Source organism: Argentina silus (genome assembly GCF_951799395.1).
Source record: "Argentina silus genome assembly, chromosome: 8".
In the NCBI taxonomy this organism is placed as follows: Eukaryota; Metazoa; Chordata; class Actinopteri; order Argentiniformes; family Argentinidae; genus Argentina; species Argentina silus.
Genome location: NC_139662.1, coordinates 4178045 through 4200600, shown reverse-complemented (window position 1 = coordinate 4200600; position 22556 = coordinate 4178045). Strand labels below are relative to the sequence as shown.

General features: G+C 41.7%; 1 protein-coding gene across 1 annotated transcript; it reads left to right on the top strand.

Annotated features, from left to right (window-relative positions):
* The first annotated feature begins 3002 nt into the window (after positions 1-3002).
* On the top strand, positions 3003-18989 carry kcnc4 (potassium voltage-gated channel, Shaw-related subfamily, member 4). Its single transcript, XM_083675705.1, has 4 exons — positions 3003-3794; positions 12660-13596; positions 15252-15446; positions 18786-18989. Exons 1-4 carry the CDS (start codon positions 3177-3179, stop codon positions 18851-18853), a joined length of 1818 nt encoding a protein of 605 aa, XP_083531831.1. The 5' UTR covers positions 3003-3176; the 3' UTR covers positions 18854-18989.
* The last annotated feature ends 3567 nt before the right edge of the window (positions 18990-22556 follow it).

The following is a 22556-nucleotide window of genomic DNA, read 5'->3' as shown; positions in this document are numbered from 1 at the left end:
GAGTCGGTGACTTGTGAGCGTCCTAGAAACTTGATTCTACTATATAAGCAATGAGATTCTGTCAGTTGCGACATGTCTTATTGAATTATAACACAATTCAGGAGCAAGACCAGAATACACGGGGGAAACTACTGAAGAGGACTCAGATCCTGTAAAATAGTTGTAAGTAGCCGTCAATAACTTACAATAAGATAATAATTCTGAATACAAAAGGTATACGCCTGTTAATGAACTAATAGTTGACTGTATGTATATGTCCAATTGTTTGAATTAATCAAGATTATCAATGTGGAAAAGAGGCCTCATGGTCAAATTAAAATGGGCAGTTTTTTTTCATTTAAAATGTGTATATTATTGTCTTTACCTCCCTGGTCCAGACAATGCACCCTGGTACAGACAATATTCCTCTACAGGAATAACCAAGATGTCTTCAGCAAAGGGAGTATCCATTGGCATTGATCTTGGCACCACCTACTCCTGTGTGGGAGTGTTCCAGAATGGAAAAGTTTATATCATCGCCAATGACCAGGGAAACAGAACAACCCCCAGCTATGTAGCCTTCACAGACACAGAGAGGCTCATTGGAGATCCTGCCAAGAACCAGGTGGCCATAAACCCAACCAACGCTGATGCCAAACGCCTGATTGGTCGAAAGTTTGACGACCCCATTGTGCAGTCTGATATGAAGGCAACGGCCTGATCTTTGACCTGGGTGGGGGTGCTTTTGATGTGTCTATCCTGACCATCAAGAATCTTTGAAGTGAAGGCGATGGCTGGAGACACTCACCTGGGTGAGGAGGACTTCGACAATCGAATGGTCAGTCACTTTGTGGAGGAATTTAAGAGGAAAAACAAGAAACACATCAGTCAGAATAAGAGGGCAATGACTGCACACAGCACGTGAGAGGGCCAAGAGAACCCTGTCCTCCAGCTCCCAAAAGTACAACCAGGTAGGTTGAGAACAACCAGCTGGCTGGGAAGGAGCACCAGCAGAAAGAGCTGGAGAAAGTGTGGAACCCAATGGGGAGAGGGAGAGGCTCCAGCAGGAAGCTGAAGTAAACAGTCAGCTTTCAGGGCCCTATCATCTAGGAAGTGGACTAAATACTGTATATGACCACATTCAAAGCATGTACATGATATAATTATGTCAATAGAACTACACTACAGTATGCACATTTTCTTTACTCTTTCATGTCGGCTATGGCTATTGACAACTGTATTATATTGTCTCTCTTCAAGATGTTATGCATTATATGTACACTAGATGGCATTCCTAAATAACCAAACTACAATGTAAGGTTAGGTGACTATGGTAAGGTAAATGCAAGCTATTGCTGGGATATTATGACCATGTTTACCTGTTGCAACAGGCTCCACCAAAAAATATGTTAATCTGTTCTCTTCTGTAAACACTAAACAGGCTGTGAGAGCCAGCAATGAGGGAGATGTAAGATAAGTTGGCGGTTGATCAGTGGGTGAAAGAGAACATTTAAGTGCAATGCAGGATTCAAGAGTTTGGACGTATTCTTTTGAAATTCATTCAATTCCGCAAGCAATTTGAATTATAAGTAAGTATCCGGCTATACTGTGTGTTCCAAAAGTCAGCAACTGTGTACATGGATGTTTTTACAGTAATAAAACCTACTGTAAATTGAAAATAAAAAGCTTTAGAATTTGATTTGAATTAGAGTTTCAAAACACTTCCTGAATTGATAGAATTGAATAGGAATTCGCCCCAACCCTGATAGGCATAGTGTTGTGGAGAAATGTGTGTCCCATCTGGTGATAGCTCAAATGACTTAGACATCCCTAAATACCAATTCTGGTGGGTGCAAAATGTGTGGTGAACACATAGCCACTCACACGTTGTTATCCATTCATTATTGCCCTCCTGGAGCTGCTTTTAGATGTGCCTATCACAGAGAAGTACTGTATTTCATATCAGAACTTGCTGCATACTGTATTACTACATGAAACAAATGAGTGGGAATTTGATTATCTTGTCATCTATTTACTATAATTACAAATCGTTATCAATCATTTTTCAAAATATTAAACATTTTCATATACCCTCACGATGAGGCTAAGTACACATAGTGTCCCTTATATCTTAAAATTGTCATGATACGATTTTGATGATTAGACCTATTCAAATAACACCATCAAATAACACCATATGGGCATACTAGGGACGCAACAAGGTTTACATTGGTGTCAATGGTGTTCATTTAAAACAAGGATATTTTAAGCGTTTCTAAATTATGTAACATTAGTTCAATCAATCACATTCTAAAAGGAGTGGGGGCTCGTTTACAAAATATTCTGAATCCGCGTATAAAGAGTTAATTTATAAGGGCTGTTGCACGCACCAGCCTGGTTGTGTCGTCTGACTATGGGAAGGGAGGATACTTCTGGAGAAGCAACAGATCCTCTGCTGAAAAACAACCTCATCTTCCCAGCCTCGCTGTCAGCTGTCGACATTGAAAATAAATGAAATATTTCGATGAACGCGTCGCGCGCATTTAATCGTTTGGATGATTGTAGGGTCCACTTTCATCTTGAAAGAAAAACTTATTTCATTTTGTTCACATGGATTTTGTCAGTGCAAATGTCGAATATAGGTAATACAAGAAAAACGTGAGGACTGGGGGTTTTCCATTTTAAACTCAAATATTTTTTGGAAATCCACCTGGAAGATAGATGTTCTTTTGAGACTTACATTTCGTAGAGTCAACGTGGCCAACCGCACACACGTTAATTCACAATCGAAAACTATTGCTGAAGGTCGCGAAGTATCCCTGACAAGACGAACTACACCAACTGTTGAATCTTGAAGTCTCTTATTTGCAGGAAAACTAGGCTTCTTTTGCGTATTTCGCAATTATATTAGAACTAGACTCATTAATCAACACATATTTTTCAAATAGGCCTAGGATATTGTAATTTCACCATAGACTGGAGGAACTGCGGGGTTCTTTAACAGGTGGTTTTATTCAAGGCCAGCCTTTCGCACATTGGACTTGCTGAAACAACTATCTTTGGACCACTATTTGGGTGGCATCATACTAAGGTCTGACATGCGGGTAAACTCTCCACCGAATTTTTGATTTTGCATAAGGGAATCATTACTGTAAACACAACCAGGAATAACCAAGACAGCCTCTCCATCGAAATCTATGATCAGCTCGGTGTGTGTTTCGTCTTACCGTGGGCGCAAGTCAGGCAATAAACCTCCGTCTAAAACATGTCTGAAGGAAGAGATGAGCAGGGGGGAAGACTCGGAAAAAATAGTCATCAATGTTGGTGGCACACGACATGAAACCTACAAGAGCACCCTTAGGACTCTGCCTGGCACTCGCCTGGCATGGTTAGCCGACCCAGAGACGCAGCAGGTCAACCCAGACTCGGAGCCTGTACCGACGTCTACAAACGAGTTATTTTTTGACAGACACCCAGGCATTTTCTCATATGTGTTGAACTATTACAGGACTGGTAAGCTTCATTGCCCTGCTGATGTTTGCGGGCCCCTTTTCGAGGAGGAGTTGGCGTTTTGGGGAATAGATGAGACAGATGTGGAGCCGTGTTGCTGGATGACGTACCGCCAGCACAGGGATGCAGAGGAAGCACTTGACATATTCGAACCACCAGACCCAGACGACACTGACGATGATAGAGAATTACCAAGACGGTTCGGCATCGAAGACTGCCCAGACAGGTCGAGAGGTTGCTGCGAAGTTTGGCAACCCAAGATATGGGCTCTTTTTGAGGATCCATACTCGTCCAGGGCTGCTAGAGTAAGTTGATATTTTTGTCACCACGACAATTTATTGGAATGAATGCCTAGCCACAAGCTCTCTCGTTGAGCGTTTTGTCGAAACCCTGCAAACAACAAGGTGGTCTCACTCGTGCCATAATTCGCGCGCAATCGCGCATAGGCGGCCGCGCCACCCGCACCAACAGGTGTCTTCTCACTCACTTAAATTAGGCCTACATCTTACTATTACAGCCAATGTAGACTGTGACTCTAAACAAAACAGTAATGTGCTGCTGGACATTGCGGCTGTACCACAGGCTACCATGCTTTACGCATCCACGATGGTTTCTATTATTGGGCATACATTAGAGAATGATAATTATAGGAACGGAATATTGGCCTAATATCCATTATACACAATAAATGGCTGAATATAGTAAAATGAAAATAATAATAGCTGAATACTAAGTCTAAGCCCAAGTTCATATAATTGACAGCCAGTGACAGCATGACAGGTGATATCTGTCAGTGGGTTATGCAATTGTTATATCTCCTGGTCATAGACTAAAATAGACTCCCGAAAGTCTAGCTGGGGAATTTATTGATTTGGCTATACAATATTAGCTATGAATTAGACCTTTACCAGTGTTACTAGCCTATATCAGAAATGCCATGACCATAAGAACACCATGAAAGTGACATGATATTACTATACTTATGGATCTGTGCAATTCACAAATGTACATTTCCTCCGTCAGTTAACACGCATGTTCTTCAATTTAAAAAAAGGAGGTGTTTGTTATCAGGAAGCAGCACCCCAGGAGGAGTTTGTTATCAGGAAGCAATTATGAGAGCGTTTCACAACTAATGGCTGCTCAACAAAAGCAACAGAGAGCTTATTGAGGCAAATGTGAAGGCAGGTATCAGGTTACATTATACCAGCAGCAGCTGTCTAATAAATGGGAGGCAATGCAAGGTTATTGTATTGTGATCCAGTGCATTCATTCAGTTGTTATTCCTAGGACTACATTGAATGTAGGGAGAATGCACTAGGTCATTGTACTTTTCACTTGTCTATTGACAGATTAAGGCTTTGTTCCATCAATTGTTCCTATCCCAATTGGCCTACTCTCACAGTGTATCAAATTAGTATTGCCCATAGATTGTACAATATGTATCATCACATGATTTGCCTCTCATGCTGCCCCCACTAGTCATCTCTGTATTCAAAGAGATTATTTTCACTTTCACAATTCAACATGCCATGCCCTGTGGCACTAGCAGGCTGTCACACTGAAGAGCAGTAGACATCACTTGTAATTCAGTCACAGCTGAGCCACAGTCATTGTCTTTATGCCACCTAAAGCTGACCAACCGAGTGCCTGCCAGTTAATCACTTTTGTCCTTCGCTAGCTGAATGTTGTGTCTTGCCCTGATGAATTAAGATGGACGCTTTGTGAATTGGTTTGACAGACAGGGGATCAGGAGGAGTGGGGTCTTCTTGGGGTAAGGTCATGAAAATTGGTATGAGGGGGTTTCACTGATGACTTTGGTATAGGTGGGCCAGGCCTATACACTTGTTCACTGGTGAAGAGCATAATTATAGGGTTCTTTTTCTTTTTTAGTTTTTTCTCTCTCATCTCATTCATGTATGCATGACCACAGTATATGATGGAAACAGCATAGGACTCACATTACCTTTATGGCCTCTGAGCCCATCCCAGGTAATGTGATTCGAAAAAGCCAAGAGAAAATCAATCAGTCCATCACAGGAGCCATAAATTCCCAGCGCTTCCATAACAGCTGAAAGCATAGAGGTATAGCTAGTACTGCACGGAAAGCACTAGCGCTGGAGGTGGCCTCTAGCCACAGATCTAGGATTAGATTACCCAATCCTAACCTTAATAAATCATTAGGGGGCTAAAACATATCTGACCCCAGACCAGTGGATAGGTTAAATCTCCTCCAGGTTTAGAAGCCAGAGCTAGGATGTCCATCCATCCATCAGAGTAGTAGATACCAGGTCATCAAGCATTGGCTGAGATTAGGAAGTACGATCACTTATCACAATATATCAGAAAGCACCATAAAACAGATGCTTATAAAGGCCATTATGACTTGTGTGTGACAGAAAGCATCTGAGCTAGCATTAGCATTTACTGGTAGTAATGTGTATTTTACTTGTGCAAGCCCAGACATACATCTTTGAACCTCTGCAAAGCTCCAATACGTCGTTATTTCATTAAAACCCTGGTCTGGCAGCAATTAATGACCCTCCTGGTTATTGGCTGAAGAAGACGCTAATCGCTTTCTACTCCCATGCCAAGACACAGTATGACAAGAACAAGGTGTTTCCTCGGAGTAAAGAATGAATCTACTGTTGGTAACGTTAAAACTATTTAAGATTTGGCATTTTAGAATGCAGGCAGCTATAAAGACAAAATTGCAGTATTGATTTTAACCTTAGAATCGTATCCCTAAAATAAGTAGAAGCTCTGTAACAAAGAAGCTGTTTTTCAAAAGAGATCTGGGTGCTACTGTGATTTTTCAATGTTCTGTTGTTATTTCATCTGTTTCCACCAAGTACACACTAAATGTGCCCTGAAGACATCTTTAGTCCAGGTCCCAATTATGCAGTTATTTGATCACACAATCATTTAATTGGAGTCTGTTAAGCAATAACAATGTTTTTAATGTGAGTAGCAATGGTAAGATCACATTTGACTGTCAAATACAAAATGTGGTGCACCTATTCTTATGTTTTGACTAAGAATTAGTGGTTTAAATCCGATGAATCACTTGTTGATGATAAAGCTCCCTTTATTCAAATGAACTTCAATTGTGTCCCAGTCTAAGCCCTTCGCTTTGATGTGGTGGATTGATTTTTCTCCGCCTCAAACCGAAATAATTGGCAGGGCCTGTTTGAACCCCCCCACTGATACAGCACAGGCATACATCCTTCTGCCTGGCGCTCACAGTGCTGCCACCTCTCTACTAGGTGAATGGCATAAAAGCTGGCACTTTCAGATTTTTCCCCATTTCATCAAATCACTCCATCTTCCACCCCTACCTAAAGCGATATTTACATCAATAATCCTGTGTGATTATGTTTGCTGTTTATTTTTCGGTGGTCTAAGCTGTTTGCTGACTGGGAGAGTAAATTGGCCCTCTCGCTGTGAAATAATTTGAGGAGCAGGGATGAATAAAGTCTGAGACTACGCTCTGTGGATCTGACAGACAAGTCTGAAATTACCCACAGAAAGACACCTCTCAGGCAGCCTTCAAGCAGGTGTGGCAGAGACATCAATTTTTCTGATGCAAGCTATTCTGCTTTAAGAAAGAGCATACTGTGGGTCCAAGGCAAAAAAATCAATAGACTTATTTTATGGACAATATGAACTTAGATTACACTAACCACAGGCCTCTTATCTATCATCTGTGCTGCTGTTCTCCGAACTGCACATTATTGCCTTATTGCCTTATTTTAAGTGATACTGGCCCCCTCTGAAAGATATCTGTTCCTTAGTGTCTGGAAGACAAACCTTTGGCCCCTGACTGACACAGACAGGATCTTTGATTTTCCCAGATCTAATGTTGAATGTGTTCAACCTTTTCACAAGCGGGAACAGCCTAACTCTGGACAAGGCAGGCAGACTCCCTGGCTCTCTGCAGTTGCCCTTTGTTATTGTACGGTTATGTCATATGAACTGTTTTTATCAGCTTTGGAGTTTATTGGACAAGCTAAGTTCTATACAAATATGAAGGGAATGGATATGGAATATGTATGTTCTTGCTACTTTTCATGGGATTCTTTGGACTTGGAGCACTCAGAGCATTCCTCTCAGCAGTTGGTCTTCTTCTGTAATCAGAGCTTACTTTACCCACCCAGGGAAGGAGATAAGCACCACTCTAATGCAGGAGAGAGACAATTTGAGCAACTGGGACGCACTGTCACCATTAGTTCACGGCCACCACTACCTGTATCCCTACAAAGACATGATCAAATTTGACATAAATTCAGACAAATTACAGGCAAAATCAGCAGTGACTTGTCTTATTAGGTTTGCAGCTGATGGTAACTGAATGCATGCCTGGTGCTGTGTAGGAAACAGTGTCACTGCACTTGTAACAGAGTATGATGTTGAGCAGCTGGAGGTGATGCCTCTGAGAGGACCCCCCTCCAGCTGCTGCCCCAGCTGCCCTGCTCTCTGTCTGGGGTCCTGCCATGCTAACCTCACTGTGCCAGCCTGGCAATGTCACCTGACACCTCAGGAGGCCTCTGGCCTACCCTGTCCTGTCCTCTGGGGTGCTTTTGTCGACACAGCTGGGCTAATGTTTGATATCACTTTGGAGTTCTGATGCTTGGGCTCTGCACAAACAAAGATGGAAACCTGCAAACATGCCAAAAGTAATGAGGCAAATGTGCTTGAGGATCAGATATTGTTGTATCTATAGGCCTTCAGACTGCTTGTAACTGATTGATTCTGCAGACCAGCATGGCAGTGCACCCTGGAAAGAGACACCCTGACAATGGTTCAAACATTGTGACAGTGTTTAAATTCTCTGATACTAAATAGTAAACACAATATCATGGTAGCCCTTGGTGTCAAACTAGATACAGATATACACACTATAGACACACACATTTAGATGTAGCTAGGTTGGCTGGCAAAGACAAACACTCACGTATGGGCACAGACTCTTTCACTTTTACACACACACACACACACACACACACACACACACACACACACACACACACACACACACACACACACACACACACACACACACACACACACACACACACACACACACACACACACACACACAGGTGCAGGCAGGGCATGTTTTTATTAGGTCTTAGGGCTGAGCCTTTTATGACCAGAGTGCTTCGTCCTCTACTGTTCTTCAGAACTACACCACCTCCATTCCCAAAGAGCCATGGAAAAGATTCTGTGCAGATTGCCAGCTCTGTTTAGCTCTGGGGTAAACCGTTTGGCATTTAAATAAACCAAACGCCTGTTAGGCTCTCCTCTGACATGAGAAAAGCAAAACCTGAAGGGTTTTTATTAGGTGCTACTGATCAGCTGTCAAACTGGAATTGTTTTAATGCAGAGACCTTGATGTCAAACATGCTACCGTATGAGAACCAACCCTATTTTGCAGTAGTGTTTAATTGATTCTACGGTACCATTCTGTAAAATATTACATGCTTGGTGGTCTGAGCCTTATCAAATTTGTCTATATGGGTTTTCAAATGACCTAATTCACAAATGGGGAATACGTTATTTCCTGAAATCGTAATAATTACTTATTATTACTATTTTATATACAGTACAGTGAATATTTACAAAAATACTGCCTAATTGTAGGTCATAGTTGTTCTTGTAGGTTATAGTTGTTATTGAGAGGCACTAATTTAATTTGACAAATGTGAAAAAAATCACAAATTATTCAGTCATTCAGTCACTATTCATCCATAGAAAGTGCCATTTCCAGACACAGCTTCAAGTGGAATGTGCTCTCAGTTGTTATTACCATGACAAAATATTACATTCATACCTTTTCCGGGCTCCGCTTTCCTATTGTGTTACATATCATGCACCAATAGATGGCATGATTAAGGAGATGAGATTATGCATACAGTAATTCAAAAGGCCTTACCTTTTTGATCACAATCTCACAAGTATACACTGTGATGGGAAGTGCAATAAGAGGACATACAGTAGAAAAGTGAGATGTATTTTGGTCCCATTCATCAAAGAAATGGGTTATTCTATGGCTCATTGAACTTTGGCTAAGAGAGATTACAGCCAAAAACGGTGCCGTCTTCCACCTGCCCAATGGGATCAAGAGACTAGTCTGTGATTGCTTGGAATTGAGAGCATGGCCTGACTGTCACAATAGCAAACAATCTATAGATAACCTTATGTTTTACATGAATTCCATCTAGGAAACATTAGGCTATGACTAAAAGCATGATGGTGCCACAATGCACTACACCTCCATGCTTGAACAAGTCTATTATCTACCATTCTTCATCTCCTAGAAAGAGGCAGCCCAGTGCTTGTTTATGCTAAGCTACGCCAGACAGAGCATTTGGTGAGTAACAGCAGGTCATTGGGTGACGCATGCAACTAGTCAACAACCTACAGGTGCTTTTGAGGCCATGGTATAAAGGGAGACGGGACATTGTGACAGCCTCTACCACAGGTGTCTGACTGGCACAGGGAATTGGTGTGATGAGCAGTGAGGGAGGTCTGACTGCCTGTGACTGCCTTTGCCAGGCATTGACAGCTGCAACACTTCGGCACCTCAAAATGTCCTTGTATGTCAGGACTGCCTTAATTATTTGGCTCCAGCTGTGTCTGTTTTACCTTTGTCTGGGTGGCTCTAGTCTGGTACATATATTGATGAGGGGACACAATAGAAACATCTGCATGCGTTTGGTTTGAGTGAATGTGCTGTGTGTGTTGTATGTGTGTATTTGTGTGTGCGTGGTGATTGTGTGTATGAAAGTGAGTAGGAAAGAGAGGTTATTGACTGAGAGTTGCATTTCTTGTCTGTGCTCCACATATGACATACACGTATCTCTCCCCTTTATGTACTTAGTCGTGAAAAGGACAGCAATCTTTCCACATGGTTAGAATCCTAGGCTCTATCCACACAAAAAACCTGAAAACAATGCCTACCTTGACTACTTATCCTCAATACTGTCGCTTATTGCCTAGTGACTCCAAACCATAACCATGTAAATAGCTGGCTCTTTGTTTCAGAAATAAAGGCTAGAGCTCTAAGACAAACCATTGATGTGTCAAGCCATTGGTCTATGCAACTAGAGATATTCTCTGTGTTGCTCTGGGGGCAGTCAGGCAGGCTGGCCTCGTCCCCTGGCAGGCCTCATGTCTGAGCCTCCACAGATCCCTGGAGTACTGCTGCGTGCCACTCTAAGGGGCATGGGAGGACCCAGAGACCGGCATTCAGGAGATATGGGGATCACACAAACTGATAATGTTGTTATGATAGAGTAGCTTAGCAGCAGACTGTATTGTATTTTTTTTTATTATTAAAGACCTCTTCATCCCCACAGTTTCTCTGTTCTACTGTAAATAATAAAAAAGAATAATACAAAAAAGTAATCCTTCCTTCTTCTAGCATTGTGACTACCAATGGCCCCTGGTCCTAGCATAGATTTGTTTTTCTTATGATGACTCATGTATAGATGATTCACTTACTTTAGACAAATGTACTTGCTGTAAGTCGCTTTGGATAAAGTCATTTGCTAAATGTCTAAAATGTAAATGTAAATGATTATATTACAGATAGATTCGTCAAAATATGATGTATAGTACTCATATGCACTTTATCAAACAGTTGTTGGTTAAACTGTAATCTGTACAAAGGCATATTTTTGGACAAGGACCATACAATTGTTAGTATCAACAATCAACAGGTGTTTGACCTATTGGTCATTTCCTATGCCCTTATACGTATAGTCTGTGAGAGGATTTTAGGGTTCCTGTTGATTTCTAAATCAGTGAATGTCTCTATTAAGAGCATTGAAGCTGGACCCCTTAATTATTTGCAAAGCATACATCCAAACACTGCAGAGCTGATTGTTTGCAGGAGGTCTGAATGTAGAAAATGGCTGATAAGTGCATGCATGGCACAGGTACATATTTATACAGCTGAGGGATGAGCAGGAGTAGAGATGAAGTACAATCTGTCCATGCCATAGTAAATACTTGTGATGGATCATCTGTTACAATGCTAATACAAACACAGACATGGTCATTGTGTGAGATGAGCAGGAAATCAGGTGGCTTTCAGTTGTGAAACCAGTCTATGGGTGAAACCAAGGTTGTGGTCAAACCATAGAGATAGAACAGAACTGATCTAACTCTATGGGTTAAACAACTGCCATGAGTCTCTTCAGAGAGTAACACTTACAAACGTTGATACATTTGTTTAAAATGTATCAACCACTCAATTAATAAATGTTTGGAATTTTAGAGGGAATTTGAATCTGCAAGCAGCAGATCACACATATAATTCACCCAAAACATGTTTTGTAGCATTTTAGCTACATCCTACATGTTTCCCAAGCCCTGTGGTGATAAAGCCTATAGGGCTTTTCCCCCCTGCTGCTCTATACCATATCTACTGGTGAGCTACATGAACGAACATGCTGTGGTTGTCATGGCCACTTCTCCTGTCCTCTCTTAGCCCTAGCCCCTCCCCTGTCCTCTCATCCCCCTGGCTAGGAGCTGATATATTGTATGGCTGGTCCAGTAGCTGGTGGTTGCATGGAGTCCCTCATAGCAGAGGAAGCCAGATAGGCAGGTCATGATTTTACCAGCACTAAACTGCTTCATGTTAAAGCTGGGGGTTTTCCACATTCATCCTCCCTTGTGTTTGCTAGGAATTTGTGTGCAATTGACTGTGCGCTGGTGATGGCTGGTTAGCATTTTAGGACAGAGCTCTTTTCAATTGCAGACATTTCTCCTTCTCTTCTTTACCTCCCTTTATGAGTCAGCGAACGCTGTTGGTGTCATTATATGAAATGTCCCCCTGCTGTCTCAGAATGGCAGGGGCCATGATGGTGTAAACTAATGGAATCACATTTTTCTCACAGCGTTATTCAATCTGTGTGTGCATAGCTGTAATTGATTTGAAATGGGGCTATTTTCTCGGAGAGCTTTGTCCAGGGTAAATTGTTTGCTGACGTGCAAACAACAGCATCAGTCAGTAATCTTGAAATGAGAGCTGTAAGGAACAATCATGACACTCTCATTCTTTCAGTAACAGTATCCTCTATGCAAGTTCAACAAAGGAAGGAACATGTTGTTTATCTTCCTCCTCTCTCCCCCTCTCTCTCAGTTTGCTGCTTTGTCTTTTTCAGGGCATCGCCTTTGCCTCTCTCTTATTCATCCTGGTTTCCATCACTACGTTCTGCCTGGAGACCCACGAGGCCTTCAACGACCTTCAGAACCGGACAGAGCGGGTGGTGGTGGGCAACGTGACAGAGAAGGTGGTCACCCTGGAGGTGGTGACCAAGCCCGTGCTCACCCTGGTGGAGGGCATCTGCGTGGTCTGGTTCACCTTTGAGTTCTTCGTACGCATCATCTGCTGCCCGAACAAGGTGCTCTTCATCAAAAACCTGCTGAACGTCATTGACTTTGTGGCCATCCTGCCCTTCTACCTGGAGATGGGCCTGAGCGGCCTCTCCTCCAAGGCGGCCACAGACGTGCTGGGCTTCCTCAGGGTGGTAAGGTTCGTCCGGATCCTCCGGATCTTCAAGCTGACGAGGCACTTTGTGGGTCTCCGTGTGCTGGGCCACACCCTGAGGGCCAGCGTCAATGAGTTCTGCCTGCTCATCATCTTCCTGGCTCTGGGCGTGCTCATCTTTGCCACCATGATCTACTATGCCGAGCGTATCGGGGCTGACCCCGCTGACCCCCGCGGCTCTGCCCACACCCACTTCAAAAACATCCCAATCAGCTTCTGGTGGGCGGTGGTCACCATGACGACGCTGGGCTATGGGGACATGTACCCTAAGACCTGGCTGGGCATGATGGTTGGGGCGCTGTGCGCACTGGCAGGGGTGCTAACCATTGCCATGCCGGTGCCTGTCATCGTGAACAATTTTGGGATGTACTACTCACTGGCCATGGCCAAGCAGAAGCTGCCCAAGAAGAAGAAGAAGCACAACCCCAACCCGGATGTGCCCACAGACTCAGTCTCTTTAGGGAAGTCAGAGAGTAACTCTCTCAGAGACAGCACCCAGAGTGACACGTGCCCCCTGGCAGCTGAGGAGACCATCGGGAGAAACCGCTCAGGTGAGACACCACCAATTCTCCTTACCCTGCACATGGATGTTTTTGAAGTACTATATAAATATACAGTGCCCTCCATAAGTATTGGAAAGAGGAAGCATTTAGTCTTCATTTAGCACAATTACTATGAAGTTAAAGTATTCTCAGCTTTACTTCAATGTTTTTGTTTTTCAGATTGATTTCATCATTTAGAAATTACAAACCTTTTTATACATAGTCCCCCTATTTCAGGGCACCAAAAGTAATGTACTTACTTTACAATTTAAAGTAAGTAAAGGTTAGTCAGGTGTGTTCTGTCACATCATTTGTGCAGGCATAAGAGAGCTTCTATGTCTAGTATTTATTCTAGACTTTGCATTTGCCTTTGGAGTCTGCTATTGGTGTCTGTCAACAGGAGGACCAAAGAGATGTCAATGAAATGAATGAAAGTCAAGGAAGCCATTATGAGGCTGAAACATCAGACAAATCTATCAGAAACAAAACCTTAGACTTACCAAAATCAACAGTCAAACTACAGAGGCTTCACTGCAAGGTGCAAACTACTAGTTATCCTCAAAAACGATGGTCAGGTTACAGTTTGCTAAAAAAGTACGCAGAAAGCCTGCAGAGATCTGGAAAACGGTCTTGTGGACAGATAAGACACATATTATCATGTACTAGAGTAATTGCAAGAGAAAAGTTTGGAGAAAAAAGGATCTGCCAAAGATTTACAGCATACCACCTCATCTGTAAAACGTGCTGACTGCTCAAGTACAAGCAAATGCCTCAAAATTCATTGGAGGGCGCTTCATCATACAGTAAGACAATGACCCAAAACATACTGCCATAGCAACTAGGGAGTTTTTCAGGGCCAAAAAAGTGTAGTAAAAGTTCTTGACTGGCCAAGTCAATCTTCAGATTTAAAATCCAATCCGATCTCAAAACAAACAACAGCTGAAGATGGCTGCAGTACAGGCCTGGCAGAGCATCACCAGAGAAGATACCCAGTGTCTGGTGGGGTCAATGGGGCGCAGAGTTCAGGCAGTTATTGCTTTCAAAGGATTGTCGACCAAATACTAAACATTAGTACTTTTCCAATACTTTAGGAGCCCTGAAATGTGTACTTTCAAAATGGTGAACCCAATCTGAAAAAAATGTAAATAATTAAAGCTGACAATCTCTACTTTGACCCCATAGTAATTGCTTGATTTCAAATCCAAACTGTTGGAGTATAGAGCTAAAAGAAGACAAAGTGTTTCCTCTTTCCAATACGTATGGAGGGCATTGTACATGAAGCATATATATGTGCAGATATAAGTGCATTTCCCTTTATTAAACCTTCTGATGCCACATGAGAAATGGATTTACTCACTCATTCAACCCATAGAGAGCTCATTACTGTCAACTAAACCTAATTATCATTGTACAATTGTACAATTGTTATGAATAGATTCATGAGTCATATGCAATTATTGTAATGTTGTTTCACAAATTGCAAACACCGAAATGCACTAACTTTTTAATAATGTAGCTTCAGTGCTTCTGTTTTCCTTGATAAAAGAGGTTTATCTTCACAAAGACAGTAACACGACATGATAAAGATCTGGCCCTAGGAGACGCTGAGTAAAAGCTTTGGCATTTACACTGTCCGTGTGTCTTTTGTCCTCCTGTGCTGTCAGACTCCAAGCAGAACGGGGACGCCAAGGTGGCCCTGTCGGAGGAGGAAGGCTGCAGCCTGACCCAGCCTCTGTCCCCCAGCGACAAGTGGTCCCTGCGGCGCTCCCAAGCACGTGACATGACAAAAAAGGAGGCCACCTGCTTCCTGCTGACCTCCGGAGACTTCTCCTGCTCTGGAGAGCCCACCATCCACACTGGTAGGTGAACCAGTGAGAAACAGATGGACAGGATAATCTTCTATAGACTGAACACAACCACCAAGGCAGAGGGCTAGAGGTCAACAGGTTGGGAGGAAAACTCAAAGCAAGCATGCTTTGTGCATATGATAATAAACACTTTGAATCTTGTATTGTTCATTCTCAAACCTTTTATCAACCTCATTACAACCCCCCCACTGAATAGGGGAAGTTATTTAGTCATGTTGCACCCAAAGGTTAAAAGAGAAATCAATTGAAGAGCTTTGCAGGACTAATTGCATCATCTATCTGTTTCTGTGCTCTCTGGGAATTGTCCTTAGACGAATAAGGTAGTACTTTCACTGAGTACTCCCAGGTGTGGTAACAGTCAGGCACAGTACAGCAACCTTTGTAGGTTTACAAGTAAACCTGCCGGCAATGCTACCCATCCTTGATGTCTTACACTCTGTTTAGAGTTTAGCATATCGAGCATATCAGCATTAATTGTGTGCTTAACAATATAATAATCTAAAACTAGTTTATTTTTTGAAGTATCAAATCTGTCTCTTTTAGCACCTGGATCAGCATAATGTGTATGAACGTAACATAATATCTTTTTTCAATCAGGGTAGAATATCTAACATTTGAGACAGTATACATCTTCAATTAAATACTAACAGCACAACCCTCATAGGGCTTTAACAATGTTTTATCATTAAGACTATTATTAAGACTTTGATGTGAAACGACTTGGAGGCATCAGAACCTCCTCCTAACATATCATCCGCAGATGCTGTCAGCTTTTGACACATTTTTGCTTGAATCGCTCACTAAACCTCAGATCTCAGCTCCCAAATTCCCAAAAGAGCGCAAGGTTCTTTATTTGGAAGAAATGGATTCATTTCTCACATCCAAACATTCCACCCCTTAACATTCTGACTGCAGATGGCCTAACTCGAGTTAAGTTGTTTACAAGACTCCTGTCAAAACTCATTCATACACCAGTGTCAAGAAAAGCCAACAGATAACCGAGTCACTTAACCCTGATGAGAATGTTTTGCAGTGAAAACATGTTTTTACACACCCTTTTACACCCTTAAAGGAAATAGAACCAATCATGTTGGTTAAAACCTTGCCAGGCATAAAATGTGTTGAGTGTTGTAGATTTCAAATGGTGGGAGGAGTGATGATAGGAATTGAATAGCATACCTTTTTTTTGCAGATAAAATCCACATTCACGCTAGAATCAATCAAGGGGGTGAAATGGGATGTATGTGGACATGTTGTGATGGGAGATTCCAGTTAGGGGTGAGCCTGGAGACAGATCCACCTAGGGGATCAATAAAAGGATGGGCAGTCCAGGCCTGGAAAAATTAACTGTGATTAGAGTGGACCAGGATCTTGGTGCACATCCTTCATTAGGACACAGCCCCCCCCAACAACAGCATGTTGAAACATTGCACAAGGACTAGTGATACAGGTCATTCATGGAATTGCCAGCCCTCTCTAGATCTCTGAGGCAGCGTACGAAAACTGAGCACGAGTACGAAAACTGAGCACCAATCTTTGAGAGAGAGAGACAGACAGAGAGAGAGAGAGAGAGAGAGACAAAGATATATACACTCACCGAGCACTTCATTAGAAACACCTGTACACCTTCTCATGGTGGAGGTGGTGTAATGGTGTGGAGAATGTTTTCTTGGCACACTTTGGGCCCATTAATACTAATCAATCATCGTTTAAATGCCACAGCCTATTTGAGTATTTTTGCTGACCATGTGCATCCCTTCATGGCCACAATTTACCCATCTTCTAATGGCTACTTCCAGCATGATAATACACCATGTCACCATGTTCTGTTGGCTCTACACTAGAAAAGCTTGGATTTGAAGTCAAAATTAACATGAGGTTTAAGTAGAGATTATCAGCTTTTATTTGAAAAATAAAAAAACCTGAAAACACGCCTACCTCCTGGAGAGTTGCTTTGGGGTTTTTCTTCATTATGAGTGAATGATGCGCTTTCTCAGATCCGTGCTGAGACTTTCCCATTGTAGCGTTTTTGGCTGAGTGTAATGAGTGTATCAAACGAGCCCTATTTAAATGGGCTGAAATAAGTCACCAGCTGTAGTCAGTCATAATCACTCATCAGAAGTTAAGAGGCCATGCCACAAAGCAAATTTGATTGACACAACTTTCTACATCACCAAAATTGATAATTCAAGGTGCTGTATGTATATTTTTGCAGATTTTGTCACATTTTCAGAAGACCCATAATAAATTCATAAAAGAACCAAACTTCATGAATGCTTTTTGTGACAAAGAAGTATGTGCTCCAATCAATCCATATATATATATATGTAGAGAGAGAGAGAGAGAGAGTAATTCAATCAGCTGCTCTGTGTCTGGTGAGTATGCGGATAATGACATCTCAGCCTATTACAGGAGAATATTACACAGAGAGTATCACACATACACTCACATTTTAGTGCACATTAGCTGCAGGGAATGGGTTGTGATATGCACTGCTGCATAATAACAATATGAAATCAATTAATTAGATCAGAATTCACTGCTACCACAATACTCACGTGCAATATAGAAGTGGCTGCCATAGCAGTTTTGAATTTGATCCTTGCAACTGGATTATGGCTAACTGCCTCTGCTCTCAGTAATGTAACTGTAATGCCCATATGGGAGAGGGCCGAGCTAATTCCTGGATTACACAGGATGTAGTGTGTCAAGGGAGCAATATGGCAAAGCTGAAAAAGATCAGATAGATATGCAGGTCTGCAAATGCATAGATGGATATAAAGGTTGGCAAAGTGTTCCTACTCTTTTCTAACACTAGAATACTCTGTAATTGAAATGAAGTCAAAAAGTGGGTCTGTCTGTCATGCTTTAAATTCACCATGACAGACGCTCCCCATGTTTAAAGCTCATTGGCTAGATGATCTGACGATGTGGCCATTTAAGATCTTCGCCTCTTAGATGAAGCAACCGCAACAGAGACTGGCTTCTGAGATGGGATGAGCTTTTACTCCCAAATGACTTCTCAAGTTAATTTCCACTAATAGGTTTCCATTAGTAGCATGGTCATGGCCCAACGCTTCCGCCGGATTCTCTTAGTCAATGTTAGCATCCGCAGCGAGCTTCCATTGGCCTGAGGCCCTCTTAGACATATGGCACGGTCATGGTCTGGTATGAGTCATCATAAATCATTTGTTTGTTCATACAGTTATCCTGTAGATTGTTAGGGACCTGATAATTTTTATGGACGTGCAAATTGTTGGCAAGAAATAGTTTGCCCTGCATGCATTAATAATGTCTCTTATTTCCAACCCCTGTGTTTCTCTAATACAGAGAGCTGTAAAGATGTCCTCACCGCAACAGGAAATTATGCCCAAGCTGAAGTGACCACTCTGACCTGAAGCTGGTTATTGAAGGGCAATTGGGCATGAACAAGGGTGGAACATGGAAGAAAGGGGTGGAGTTTCAGCACCTAGACCCCTCCCTCTCTCACTGAATCAAAGGGCGGATACTTTTCACCATGAGAAGAACACTTTCTGTCAAGTACACACCCAAACTCTCTGTGGTAGAATATCTGTTGCTTTAGAAGGCATAATTATATACTTAATAATTATCTGTCTGTTTCAAAGCATTTTGCATGTATTGCATGATCTAGCACTATATAATGTTCCTTGAAAGAAAATCACATCAGTGTATTTTATCGGGTTAGGGTTAGGGTTAGGGTTAGGGTCACATCTAAACTTGATGTGTTTAAATATCTGAAGTGACTTCACCGATGTTATTAACATTGTTAATACTTTCTCTTGAGTTGCACTTACGCCGCAATATTTCCAATGGTGTTTGCAAGATATTGCTACCATACATTTGTGAACAATGATGTTTTAAGGTGTGCAATACAGTATATGATCAGTTCAAAGTCCTTTTAATAATTCTGAGACAGGCAAAATGTGTGGTTTCAGATAAAATGCAGCCTTTCATCCGTTAAATTGTGGTAAATGTTGACTGAAATACTACAAAAATGTGTGGATATTGCATTGTAAAAAAGTGATTGTAAAAAAGTGACCTAGTGTGAACTAGGACTAGAAATAGAACTCAAACTCATTGTTCCGAATTGACTCCCAACAAAAAGGATCCAAGTCCAGCTTTGTTTTGATTAAAACATAACAGTAAAAACAGGTTGGCCTCTGCCTTCTGTCGTGCCAGTACTGTTTATGGCAGCCCAGTGAGACAACATGCAGACATTAGTCAAGCAGCAGCATATGACTACTGTAGCTCAAGCTACTTCTCACTGGCAACAAAACAAAATGTCTGCAAATCCTTGTTTAAAAAAAGAAGAAAAACATAAGAAATGCTTTTGTATTTCTATTACATTAGCTGTATACCATTGATACATTGCTGGTTGAGAGGGGACCAACATTGGGCCATATTAGATTGTACAGTAGATTTGTCATGACCATCATTAGTAAATGCATCATAGAGATACATACTGATACAGTTCCAGTCGTGCCTAATGTCAAGTAATGGAGCTTATATGTGTGGAGTAACGTGAGGCTTAGCTATGTTCCTAAACACTTTTTACTTGGTTGTTTGAGATCTGGATATCCCTTGCATAAGTTGTTGCTAAGGAAACTTAATACGTTCCTCATGGTCTACCATAGTTGCCTTATTTTTAATAAACAAATGTAAAGTTAATTTTATTTTATTTAGATATCAACCCCATTTCTACTCTGACACAAATGTCTGTATATAAAAGCACAGTTGTATGTAGCACACTATACTGAACCATTCCCAAATAATATAACCCTATATAGAATACATGATCTGCTCAGTTAGTATCGAGAAATGCAATTATTAGATTATAAAATAAAATTACTTTTTATTTAATTTAATTCTATCTATCTGTTCAACCTCCTTTTCCACTTTTACTGTTTGTGTTTGTGTTTTGATGGGGGAGAAGCTCGTTATGGGTTGTGTTTGGAACAGTGGTCATTTTGGAATGAAACCCAGTGAAGTTGTCAGATGTTGTGTGTCTAAAACAATGCAGTTGATTATCTTGTATCATGTAGGCATGTGTTTCTATGTAGAAATACAAATAAAATCAATTTTCCCTATATAAAAAGCCAAGTGTGGAACTGTCTTTTATGAGCCGATACCATACAGTACATGTACTTTGTTGTGTTGTTACTCACTGTTCTAATCTATTGGCCCCATAGCCTCCATACTGATCCATTGGTTGCACTGTGTTACCCTTGCTGTGCTGCACTTTGTTAACAACTTCTATTTTTAGCAGGTATAGCACCAAACGGTAGTCTCTGTTATTGTGGTAATGTCTGTAAAACGATGTAGCCTAATGAAAGTCATGCCCATGCCTCCTATCCCCGTGTGTTTTGCTGATTATATGCTGAAGGTGTAGATGAAACACACAAGCATCTCCATGGAGATTTGGGATGACAGGCAATACTAATTACTGTTCAGCTGCTTCTATCCCCCTCCCTTCTCTCGGTTTCTCACACCTATGCTTGCTAACAAACTGACGTGTGCATTGTACGCACATACGCACACACGTACACATGAGTCACAGACATCCAGCATGTATCAATATGAAATCAGGTTGCAGAAAGGCAGAAATAACTAAGTAAGCTTACATTAGGATGGATTGAAATGTCATGGATTGAACCAATGGCGACAGGGTGGCTGGTACTGGGAGCTGGTATTCTGTCTCGTATTCTTCTCATAATAATGATACATTCATGTTCTGTGAATTCATCTGGATTGCCCTGAATTTTAGACCTCTAGTTAGATGTGAAAAACTATGTGAGAAATATTTAAGGTTAATCTGTTCTCACATTCCAAATGCAATGCTGTCTACATTTCAAAAACATATACCCAACCAAACAGCTGATCTGAGCATATTCCTGATCTGAACACATACTGTAAGTGGTGTGTAACTATAAGACAGCAGTTAACTAAACCCATCTTACTGTACCTGTCATACTGTAGTGGCTCAAGATCTGGAACTCTTGAACACACATATATATCTTACTTCGCTCAATGTAGAAAATGAATCAGCCACCTCACTTGCCTGTGATAATACTCACTCTTCTTCTCTGGTTAGAACTGCCTACTTCAACAGCCACCTGTTATTCTTGCCTGAGATTGCGCTGAAAGATTGAGATTATCTACAGTATTATGCACTATGTTGTATGTTGTATCTTTACCATTTAGATTGGATGGTGGATTGAGGTTCAGTTATTCAGAGAATGCCCGCTCATGATAGCACAACGCTTATCTCCACTGCTGTCTTGCCATTTTCTTTATGTTTACCACATGTACTGTACTGTATGCCCAGACAGTTTTATACTAGTGTTTACTTACAATCACAACCATTTACAGTTCAAACTCATTGCACTTTTGCTTGAATGAAAGTTAGCCACCAGAGTCCTTTCAACATGTTTAATACTTCATCTGGATAACTGTATCTAAAGTACTCAACAGAGTAGCAGATGATACTGCTGTATATCTGAATACTTCCCTAACTGACTAGCTTGAGACCAGAAAAAATATGCCCCAGTGACTGACAGATGTGGTGGGCTGGTGGGCTTGGCAGTTTGGGCAAAAGGAAATGTTTCCGACCCAGAGGTTGGGGAAGTATCTGTCAGAGGCTCTGCTGTCATCCTTGATTACTCCCTTCATTGTTTCTTGTCATTTGTTGTTGTATTTTTACCCTAAAAAGGGGTTGTCATGGCAATATCAAACACAGTTTCCATGGAGAAGGGCTCATTCACAGCCCCAGCCAGGCCACAGAGTAGCCAGTTGTTGTTAACCCCTGGAGGGTGGCCATCTTGACATCTCAGGGGGGTACATTAAACTCACTCTGCATCTTTGTTTCACTTCTCACAACACATTATTGACCCATTATTTCACCCTCACTCGCACACGCACGCACGCACGCACGCACGCACGCACGCACGCACGCACGCACGCACGCACGCACACACACACACACAGTCTTATTATTAAAATTAAAACTTGGAAAGTATTCAGACCTCACAAAAGGGAAGCAGCAGGACACTGTCATAAGCAATGTGGTCACTACAATATACC